Source organism: Xiphias gladius, chromosome 20, assembly GCF_016859285.1.
Source record: "Xiphias gladius isolate SHS-SW01 ecotype Sanya breed wild chromosome 20, ASM1685928v1, whole genome shotgun sequence".
Taxonomy (NCBI): domain Eukaryota; kingdom Metazoa; phylum Chordata; class Actinopteri; order Istiophoriformes; family Xiphiidae; genus Xiphias; species Xiphias gladius.
In genome coordinates, this window is record NC_053419.1 from 16,771,411 (window position 1) to 16,783,000 (window position 11,590).

Consider the following 11,590-nt stretch of genomic DNA (forward strand, 5'->3'; position numbering starts at 1 on the left):
TGAATGTACAATTGTTTTCATCCATGCAAATTGTGTAAATAAACAGTGTATGTTTTTTTGTTTTTTTTGGCTTTTGCTATGGAGTGAACTTTTGCACATTTTGCCATTCCTAAGAATTAAACACCCTATGATATTCCTATTTAATAAATTCCTTCAACCCCAGCCCCACGCACACAGACAAGCAGATATTTGCATGCTCATCCAGACGCACTGTCAGAGTCCTGTTGCAATACTCCCCGAACCCTGAAACCTGTAGGTCGAAGGTCCCCGTACAGAAAATGGGATTTGACAAAGAAATCCGAGAGCATTTTCAACCAGCAACATCTCTTTAATAACAAGGATCTACTGTTTGCTTACACGCTGGCCATGCCCCCAACCTGAGAGCTGTGTCAGCATTTTGGGTCGGGGATTTAAAAGGCAAGAGTGAGAGTAGGACAGAGAGGCTTGTTATATAGAAACAGTTGGAGACTTCAGTTGAATAGCTGGCCCATTATTGAGATCACATGGACAGTGTATGTAAGTCAGGTTGGTGTGTTGTGATCACTGGTTTTAGTTTTTCATGTCTTCCACTTAGTCTGAGCTAGACCAACGCAGTATAGGATGAATACATCAGTTTCAGTGAATTCTTTCAAAGGTGTACTTTACATGAGCTTTTTGTGTACAAGAAGTCTCGTTGCTGTTTTCAAGATTATAAACATGAGCTCACATGAGCATTACTAAGTGAACAAATATTCTAATAATGTAACATTAAACTGAATATACATGTACATTCATCAACTACCTTTGTCACCCCCCTCAAACCGAACACAAAAATTACCCACTCATTCTGTGGCTCAGCCCAAAATAACACGTATCCTTAATTGTGTGTATTTTTAATCATACAACCTACTTCAAAGACACTTCCCCCAAGCAATCAGTTAACAAGTTCATTAATTTAATGAACTTATAGTTTGAAAACATCACCGAAGTAGAAAAACAAGAAAAACTCTACATTGATCTGTAAAGAAAAAATCATCACACATCATTTATAAAGCAGTCTAAGACATCACAGTTCGTCACTATAGACAAACTACATCGTATATCGTTTGTTAAATATGTCACAGTTTTCCCAAAACTCGTGAAACAAGGTTTCTTCCCCCAGATTATGAATATAGCTTTCATACAGACACAATCTCTGGTGAAATCTTCATTAGAATAAAAATATATCTCTCAAATGTTCAACATGAGATGAAGCAAGCTTTCTTATGAAACAACAGCCACCGGTCGTGGAACAATCGCTCCCATTGGAGCCACATACGTTCGTCTCCATCGTCTGGCCTGCGGCTGCCGAGTCAGGCTCTGCACGACGAGGTCCAAGTCAGAGAGGCAGTCCAAAACCAGCTTAACCTCCCAATTCCAATAAATTATCACACCCTTAGTCCAAGAGTTCCCCCTCTTGTTATGACTTGCCCTTCACCGTTGGCCCAAAAGGTTTCCTCCTAGGTGAAGCAGAAGGCTGGAGTTTGGGTTTCAGAGCAGACGTAGGCTTTTTGGCTTTGGGTTGCAGGGATTTGAGGCCCAGGATCTCACAGTACGTGTTGCACTGGTGCAAGGCTTTGAACTGATCAATGAAGGAGGTGGCACAGTTTCCTTTGAAGCCCTTGTATCTGAAAAGAGATAAGTGAATGCATGAATTTGCATGCTTCAACAATTTACATCCATCACTGCTGTTGCTCTCAAAAAAAAAAAAATGACTCACCCTTTCTTACAGGTGGCTATTCCCACATCAGTAAGCCTCATTCCCACTCCTGAAAACACAAAAATCTGATTAATATTGGAGCCCAATAATTTGAAGATAAAACCATTGTTGAACTTGTATATTTGCACACCTTGCATGTCCGTAACCAGCAGGTTGCCCTCAGTGTTGTGGTAGACCCAGTGCTGGAAAGCACAGCATTTCTGTCCCGCCTCCGAGTCGCGCCTCAGCAGGTTGATCTCTTTGCCGTCCTTGACCGAATACTTGACGAAGTCACCAATCAGCTCCTCCTCCAGTGTAGCATAGGGGATGTCATTGGATGGACGGTGAACCAGGTAGATGGGAATGATCCTGGCGGGAAACATGACACAAAGTAGTGTCAGCCACAAGAGCATGGACGTGCTGCAGAGAGTTACGTTGTGCGTTAAGTGTACAGTTTATCAGACATGTGACTCACTCTGGGACTTCTCCGAAGCTTTCAACAGACTGAGCTGCAGCAGTGTACGCCTTGATGTACTCTCTTGCTGTATTCTGGACCTGACACTCCTACAAAGCAAAAAGTAAATTACAATACAGTCAGTTTATGGATCAGACAATCAATGCACATGATGATAATGAATCTTTAGAAAGCAAGCACAGCCTTTGTAGGCTAATAATAGAGTACTTCTCATGAAAGCTTTGATAGAACATCTTAATGTTTGCTTTTATGCGTGTTTGCTGTGTTCTTATAGAAAGTATTTGAATTCAGAAGTAGATGAATAATATCTTTAAAAAAAAAAAAAAAGGTATAGGGCCCCAAGTGTCACATTTTGAATTTATTGTATGTTTTTGGGCATGAACGATTACAGCCTCTATGGAAATTCACAGAATTAATTTTTGTGGCATTTGGGGGACACTTTCTCCTACAAATGACATTTTTAACCCATGAATCAAATTTGAAAATATGAGAAACTGGTTGTGCAATTAATTTAGTTTTTCAACACTCAACACTAGACAAACATTGTTACAACATTTCAGGCACAAAATGTTTATCAGAAAAATCACTGTCTCAAACTTTACAAATTGATGTGATGATATTGCTAATTTTTTATTTATTTGTTTGTTTGTTTAATTCTATTCGAATTATTTCATTTAATTTCCATCAATTTGTGGCAGAAAAAAAAAAGTGCTGTGCCATGTAAACTGACACTTGGTTCCCAAAGAGGACTTTTATGCACAACTTAAATTCAGTTACACTTTGAGCTATGAAGGACCGTTGTGCCTAACATCTGATTGCTGTGACGTTCTTACCTCCACAGCCAAGGTAAAGTTCTTCTGAACGAGCTCGCTGTTGTTCTTGGTCCCGTAGCTGATGGCGTTGTGAACTTTGAGCACACCAGAGTGTCCTGGCAGTAAAAGGGGCATCTCACCCGCCTGAAGCTTGGTCCGGAAAGCCCGCCGGTGCATCCCCTCCCCAAAGTGGACCTTTTCGGTGATGATGCTGACAGGATGGTTGTCTCCGAAGTATTGGTCAGATAGGAAATCCTCTTTGAACATCAGCCTGGAACAGCGGACATCCTCTTCTTCACCTCCCACCTCTACAGGAGCAGCTGGGGGAAAAAAAGACAATATGTCAGCTGTTATCGGTCAAAATCTAAAACAAAACTAACTGTTGAGATTATTTTAAATCCCAACTGTGTAAAGTAATAAACTTTGTTCTGAGATCACAACTCACATGAGATAGTCTTTTGTGATGGGGGAATGACAGTCTCACTGAGCACTGTGAAGAAATGCAGGGTTTTTTTTTTTTCTTTTTATGGTAAACTACCTTAAATCGAGTTGGACAAACAATTATTATTTTTATAGTCGGCATCCATGTCGTTCTTTACCTTCATATGTTAGCAAGTAGTCCAGGGTGACTGAACCATGTAAGCCGATGAGCCGACACTGGTACTTGCCCACGTCTTTGTGAGAAGCGTTGGAGATGGTGAGTGACACTCTGCTCTCATCCCCTGCACTTCAGAGAGAGAGGTACAGTGTCACAAAATGCACGACATAAATCCACAAACCTCTATACAACCACCTTCTGCCATTAGATCTGAACATAATCTGAAATTTTGATGTACTATGACATTCATTATATTGCTACATTATGGCAATGCTGGATCCTTTGTATGCCTAAACTATGAATTGCGATATGTTACTGTTTCGGTTGCTTCTCTTCTGGAGAAAAGTTTGTGTTGACTAGAGTCGAGTTGAAATAGATAGCTAAAAGTAATGGATAAACAGTTGAAAAATGTTCGTTAAACTTATGAATGGATGCATGGTTGAATTAGATAGCTATAGGTTATGGATAAAGGCTTAAAATAGCTAAAAGTAGCAAATTTTAATGGCTCAATGGTTGTCCAGCTTCTTCCACTCCAAGCGGTAGTAGCACGCAAACTCGTCCAAACCAACCTACACATCCACAGTTCAGTTCAACTGAAAAAAACTTACCCCGAACAATATACACTTTATTTAATTAACAGTGGTAAAATCGATTCAAATGAACACACTGGTAACATGACGGGTGGTGATGATGAAGGGGTACTTGAGTTCAATTTTAAGGGCCGGGGGGGTAAATGACAGACATAAAAAGGTTGGGATTGTTCGCTGAAGACGATAGCTTCACTTAGACTAAAGGAGCGTACTAGTTACCAAAGATAATCCAGTTATGAGTTAAAACAATGGGAAGTTTAGGAGATTTGTTGGTGCTTCAGTTGTAAAGATGAGTTCGAAATAAGGTAAATTAAAGTACTGTGTAAGAATAAAGACAACCTTTTTTGAAAATGCATTTTAAAAATCAGGTATAATGAAGCGAAATACCTTCTCTTGATCTCAGCGAGGACAGTGCCCTCTTTGCTCCAGGTGACAGTGTGGTCAGAGAAGACGGCCACAAACTGACACCACAGGCGCAGACTCTGGGGGTCCGCGCTCACTGACACTGCCTGGATGGGCTGCACCACCTTGGGGTCTGCAGACGTTATCATATGCTTTTATTATGAGGTGAAGAATGTGTGTTCACATACCATCGTTGTGTTGATACTGTGTAACGTGAAAGAGAAATTGCATATCCCTTACCTCTCTTAAGTGGGATTTTCTGTTTGACCACTTCGCTGTACGCCTTTTTACAAGTTGCTTCAGCGTCAGCCTTGGGCTCCTCTGCCTTTGCCTTAATAGAGACATCTGGCTTTGGTAGTTTAGATTCCAAAACATTAACAATCTTGCCAGACTTATCCTCTGACAGGCGTCGTCTTTTAATAACATCGTCTTTTGGAGGACTGGTGAATTTTTTTGGCAGGTGGTCTTTATGCTCTACATGACGCGCAGGTCTTTCTCCCTGGGAAGCTTTAGCCTCTAGTTGCTGGGAATTTTTCTCAGCACCATCTGACTGATTTCTGTCCCTTTGAGTTTTCTCAGCTTTAGCACCCAGCTTGGCCTCAAACATATCAATCCTTCCTTTCGCAGTCTTTGGTTTTGCTCCATACTCTGCTTTAGCCAGTGGCTCTGCTACACTCTTTGGCGCTGTTGCATTATGACCGTGTTTCTTTTTCTTTTTGCCATGTGGTTTGGTTGGAGCCTTGTCAGCTGCCACAGCGGTCTCAATCCCCAATTTAGCCTGATTGTCCTCAAGTCCAGTTGGTGTGTTCTCACTGCTTTGATTTTCTCCACTAAGAGGATGAATTTCTTGCTGTTTACTGGTCTGCTGGGCTGAAATATAATGAGATAAATTCTCCTGCTTCTTGGAAGCCTGTGCACCAAGGTGATGACCAGCTGATTTGTCCTTTTTGGAGCGTGTTTTGATCTCTGAGGTGCTCTTGTGAGTTTTGTGAGGCATCTTTTCGGCAGTTATCTGATTCAGCTCAGCCTTCTCAGATGGTATGGCTGTGACAATAGGTTTTGCAGCCCTGGAGACAAATGGGTCATTTAAGTCTAAAGTGATACATGCGACACGGTTCTTCTTCGAGATGATGAAATTGTCTGCAGGGACAACAACCAGGTTTGATAGTCCTCTACTGAGGTCATTAATCTCCTCAATTATTGTTTTTCCCCTAGTCAGGGAACACTCAGAAGTCTTGCCAGAGTGCAATTTCTGATGTGCCTCTGGTGAAGATTTATTAGCAGAGTCTAAGGTATTCTCCTTTTTATGAATCAGCTCTTCATCACCTTCCAGGAATGGTTTGTCAGTAATCCCATCCGAGGTTGGCCAGAGAACACGGTGTTCTACGTGATCACAACTGAGGTCTCTGTTGTCATTGAGGGACCTTTTGGCACAAATTTGATCTCCTTCCAAACTGCTGCCTGTCGCACAGAGGAGGGAGGAGCCAATACTGAGGGGAGTTAAGGGCACAATAAACTTAGGACTCCCCCACTGTGGCTCCACCTGACATGCTCCGTCAAGGTCTGGTAAAGTGTCAGGCGCCACGTGTGTGTGAACATTATCTTGCAGGCCAGGTTTTGTGTCCACACCTGGCACATGTGAGTTTGTCAGAGTGTGTGTGGTGAGGAAATGAGGATCCGCGGAAGATTCGGTCCCTACACCATCAACGTGGGCTGGTCCACAGCTCCTTTTAGCTTCCTGCTTGGTCACCAAGCTCGGCTGGGAGATCCTGTCTTCATCTGTCACTTCACACAGTCCATCTCCAGAGGACTGATAATGAAAATGGGCAAATTATAATGAAAATGTTAGTTAATTTTAAGAAATCATATATTTCTGAGACATTTTATCGACAAGGATTTCATACGCTTGACTATAAAACTGTCAGACTTCACTAAGACAGTAAGATTATATGTAATAATACTTGATAATACTTAACGTACTATTATTTTAAAGGAAAATTCTAGGTTACAATACCATGCCGTTTCAGATCTTTTACATTTTTCTGTTCAACACATACCTTTCTATGGAGCCACAAAGCAGACGTTTATGAAACACTATGCTTCTATATCCAGCCCCACAGTCCATATGTCCTGCATGCAAATGAACCTTACAGTGCCACTGTTATAAACGGGACCTCCAGCTATGCCTTGTGCACCCAAGCCAATCAAAAACAGTCTCCCAGGCCTGCGGACCTGTCCACGTCCTGACCCTGGGTTTTTAAAGGAGATGCTGTGAGAATGGGTGTGTCAAAGGGTGCGTACAAAAAGAGAGAGAGAGCAAGGGAGGGTCATGTTTCAGTCCTCAGCTGTGCTCTCCTCTCACCCCTCCACCCTGACACGCCATGAATGCATACTATTATCATTTAACTCTCAGCTATTATTAGATGCCATTTCTGTCCATCTGAAGTTTTCCTATCCTGCCCTCCCGTTTCCTTCAGCTCACGCAGCTGTCAGTCTTTGAGACGGGAGCCAAAGGACTTATCCAATAATACAGAATCGAGCATGGGTGAAAGTCCTTGGGTGCAAACTGAATGGCTCCAATCCAAAGCAAGGCGACAATACTTGTGAGTCTCGAGCGTGGCGACACACATGGATTTCACTCTCAGAAGTACTCCACATACTGTAGCTATGTCCTGACTGGCTATCAATACTGGAGGTATGACAGCACTGACAAGGGCAGGAGCGGGAATGTCTCGTAACGTTCTGGCCGCCTTTCCAAAGTGCATGACTGATTTATCTGTTGGCCAACACTACTAATGTGAAGGTGATCGCTGTTATTCTCTCTATCGTGAAGGGTGAATCCTTCCGCAGCGCTCTCCCTCTCTCTCTCTCTGCCACGCGCTTCTGAGAAAGTGGTGTGGGTTTGAGAGTGTGTGGTCAGGCATATGCATGTGTGTCTGTATGTGCGGGACCAACACACAGGAGAATAACATGCGGTCCCCAAGTTTGGATGGGAAATATTCACATATATTTCATGCTTCTCACATCATGCAGAGCACACACTTTCACCTGTCAAACACTTTCTAAAGTTTACAATACAAAAGATAATAACCAATATAAATTTATATAATAAGTCGTCTTACCTCCCCAATTATTAGCTCTGGTGCATTTTCTCCCTCCAAATCTGTATCTTCTGTTATTTTCAGTATGACTGAATCTTCATTGCTGAGGACAATGTCTGTCTCCAAGGACTCGACATATCCACCAAACGGAGAAAGCTCCAAATCAGCAGACAAAGTGGATCCAGGGATGAGTGTAACTGCAGTCACATCTACACCGTATCCTCCAAGAGAGGCCGCTGTGGATGAACCCATGGATGAGTGCGGGTGAACGGGGCATATAAAAGACGTCTCTCTGTCTTGGAGCTCAGGTCCTGCACCTTTGAGGCCCAAAGAGAGACAGTTCTGCCCGGAGAGGATGGGGCTCTCTGGGATGTTTTGTGCCTCTAGCGGCTGATCCTGGACACCCATGGGTGGCTGTGATTGCGCCTGCACTGCTGTCCCCTGTATCTGTCCTACTTTAGACGTCGCTGTGTCTGGATCAGTATTTACCTCAGCTAGTGCCTGTGTCAAAGCGTCTATCTCAGCCCCTATCTCTGTGACGGCAGCTGTGATGTCCTCTGGTGGACGCGTGATGATTCCAGCCCAGTCTGAGAGCGCACTTGCCCAGCTGTCCACTGAAGACAATCTCTGAACCTTTGGCCCCCGGCTAGTGGTGTCTTCACCCAAGCAGCCAATCCCCTCGCCACCTTTTGGGTTGTAACCTGACACTTGGGTCTCTCCTGGGAGAAGACATGACATGTCACTGGTGGCTGAAAGTCCTACTTGCATCACAGAATGCCTTGTCTTATCCAAAACATCCCTATCTTCTGTATCGTCAACTGCTAGATACTGGCATGCGTCCAGCCACAGCTCGACAGGGCGGTTGCTCTGTTGTGTTTTGGGGGTTAAGCCAGTGACCTCGGTTTTCCCTCGCCTCGCATCATTTACCGACACCAAGCTCACCTCACAGGCACCCACGGCATGTGGTCTTAGCTCCGTATGTTGGACCACGTCTGATTCATAGTCCACTAAAGCTCGTTCCTCAGTAGAGCTGTGATCACATTTTGTCAGCACGTCCGCTGAATCACTAATCAGGACATGTGTATCACAGTCATGGTGTGTCTTTTTTTCTTCTGTTTGTGATAATGGCTGGCATTCAGGAAATTCAGTCTCATGGGGATCTACATTAGGGCTCAGGATGAAGTCCTGTGTCTCAGTCTCAAAGATATAAAGGTCTGACACAGCCGCTATAGCTGTATCACTCTCCAGTCTATCTGAGTGAGGTGATAACAACCTTAATAGACAAGTGGCTCGGCTGTGTTCAGAGCTGAAGCTGAGCCTGGAGAGAGGCTCAGTGGTCGGCAGCTCCATCGAACCCTCCGAACGAGGTGACATGACCCCAGAAGCTTCAGGTTCAGTGTTGTCTTGAATGAGAGAAAAGGAGAGGGATGGCTCTTGTTTAATGTAAAACTCGGAGAAAGTTTCAGATGGGGTCGAAATAAGGTCATGAGCGAAGTGAGGTAAAAGAGGCAATATAGGTTCTGATGAGCCAAAATAGGCATGAACCCCGAGGTCATTATCCTTTGGCACAGGCTCTGAGCAAAGTGACAAACAGTCTGACATATTACAGCTGGATGATGGGAGCTTTAAACAGTCTGAGACAGTGCCTTTCTCCTGAGAGAGGCAATTGGAAACATTTGATAAAGTCTCAGTGTTTCTTTCAGCGGGGTTAGAGAGATCTGGCACAGTCTCTGTTCCTGTCTTGAATGCAGACGGCATGTTTTCTGTGGAACTGTGTAAAAGAGAAAGAGAGTCTGAATCCCCCGTCCGACTATCTGCGAGAGATTCTGGTGACTGTGTTCGGTCATCCGTGCAAAGGGGTGACAGATCCATCGGGGCTTCTAGTTGTGCTGCTCGAGGAGATTGTCAGCAGCAAGACTCCAGCTGTCAAACCGCAAAACATCCAGCTCTAGGCCGAATTTTTTGCCGAAGTTCTGTGCACAGTGACAGCTTGTTTGTGCCTGGCTTTACAGGTGTCATTCCTCCCCTTGGTGCAACTGTATCCTTGTGTATAATTTGTCGGTACCTGCAAAGTGAAGCATGTCATTACCAGAGAAGGAAAATATTTCGCTATTAAATTGCAAAAAATAGTAAATTCAGACAGTCGAATAACCTCTGATCTGATGCCCATGTGTGTATTTACCTCCTCACTCTAAAGTATTTGAAGTAAGGCCCACTATCTCCCTCTAGCTGTCACTTACTGGGACATGGTTATCTTAGTTGCAGGAGATGCCCCTGTAAACGGCATGTTGCCTGTATTTTAGAAGCTCTTGAAAGGCACTCGACATACCTTATCACCAGGAAACCTTCCTGTTGTTGTTACTTTGCAGCTGAAAAAGACGTCTGGTGTTTTGCGCGGTTGTGTTGTTAATAGCCTCCAGACTACAGTCTCCAATTTCTGTCGCCTTGCACAGCTGAGAGATAAATAAATATGCATTGTTTACATTATCAGCATATGATTATATACACTAGTATGTGGGATTGCGCATTACACAGTGTGTAATATCATGTAAAAGTGCTACTGATTTTTTACATGATCCTTTCCAGTCACTATTATCTATACCAGATAAAAATATACAAGCCCTTAGAGCTGTAAGTAGTTACATACTGAGAGAAATGTTAAGAGTATCAGATGTCACTCATGAGTTCAAGGGACTCCTTTGCAAAACACGATATGATTTAAAAAAAAAAAAAAATTAAAACCCTATGAACAAGCCGTGCTTTTTTTACTTTCCACTTTCAGCTTATTGACTGTGAAGCAATGTTTCTTCTTTCAGCTTTTGTTGGCCTTTCATTGGAAATAAAATATCAAGTTAGAGAGACTATGTAAACAAAACCCGCAATTCGTCTGGAAAAACAGAACTTTCTTTTGTATTTTAGTTTCTTCTGAGTCATCTAAAGTATTTCCAAACAGTTACATTGATACAAACTTTAAACCCCAGAGTCTGCAGTTTCAAATGAATGCCAACCTGACACATGATGTTTATGAAACTACAGTGGAGATTTCTGTAGAATTATTAATGCTACTGAGTTAATGCCCTCAACATTTCCGATATCTCAAACTTCACAGTTAGGTAGAACACACTGAATTTTAACCTAGCTTCAAGCAATTATATAACTGGAGCAGTTGCCATCTTAAAATTTTTAGATAACCATTTGACGATACGCCTGATGAGTAATACCGGTTTCTTTCATCTTTCAGCTGTGGATCATATTATTTTTCTTTTAGATTACACCTGCAATTATTTAGGGGACTTAAGGTGACTGTCAAAAGCATAGCTGTGTCTTCAAAGTACCTGTTTTGTAATGATCTTACCTGTGTTTGTTGCCCACTACAGGCAACCTGACATACATGCAGAGGCCAGATATGAAGTGTTGAAGCGGGAGGCTTCGAAATATGCGCCCTGATATACAAGATTGCAGGAGGGGTGCTGGTGGCACAGACGCTGGAAAAATACCAGCACATCTTCACCCATGACCTGCATTTGTCACATTCCTGCTGCACTGAAGGACACCTAGCCGAGCCCTCAAGCCTGAATTGTTTATTATGGAACACAGAGCCTAACTTTAGTAAGTCTATTGACAAACACACTGAATATTAACTTCACACAATTTTCAGGCTGATAAAAACATTGAAACCCTTACAAAATGCCAAGTTCATAACATCCTGTACTACATTATCGTAACACCGTCAAAGAGAAACTTCAGTTTTCCTTAACTTAATTCAATCTGTTTGATAGGACACAATCACATCTAGTACACTGAGTCCATATTTAGATTTGATTATGGCGTGCAGATCTGTGTTGTTACCTACTTTTAGAGGCACTTGGAAGTTATAAATTGAATTGAAATATAT

The 11,590-nt window shown here is 42.8% G+C and overlaps 1 protein-coding gene across 1 annotated transcript in view; it reads right to left on the minus strand.

Moving 5' to 3' along the window:
- Positions 1-795: 795 nt before the first annotated feature.
- oacyl (O-acyltransferase like) overlaps positions 796-11,590 on the minus strand; it is a 23,081-nt gene continuing 12,286 nt past the window's right edge. Inside the window, exons 17-26 of the mRNA XM_040158080.1 lie at positions 7,717-9,348; positions 4,835-6,404; positions 4,580-4,727; positions 3,604-3,731; positions 3,450-3,494; positions 3,026-3,324; positions 2,193-2,281; positions 1,869-2,086; positions 1,739-1,787; positions 796-1,646 (exon numbers count right to left, since the gene is read on the minus strand). Coding sequence (XP_040014014.1) covers positions 1,439-1,646; positions 1,739-1,787; positions 1,869-2,086; positions 2,193-2,281; positions 3,026-3,324; positions 3,450-3,494; positions 3,604-3,731; positions 4,580-4,727; positions 4,835-6,404; positions 7,717-9,348 — 4,386 coding nt within the window. The 3' untranslated portion in view covers positions 796-1,438. The remainder of the gene's footprint in view (positions 1,647-1,738; positions 1,788-1,868; positions 2,087-2,192; positions 2,282-3,025; positions 3,325-3,449; positions 3,495-3,603; positions 3,732-4,579; positions 4,728-4,834; positions 6,405-7,716; positions 9,349-11,590) is intronic.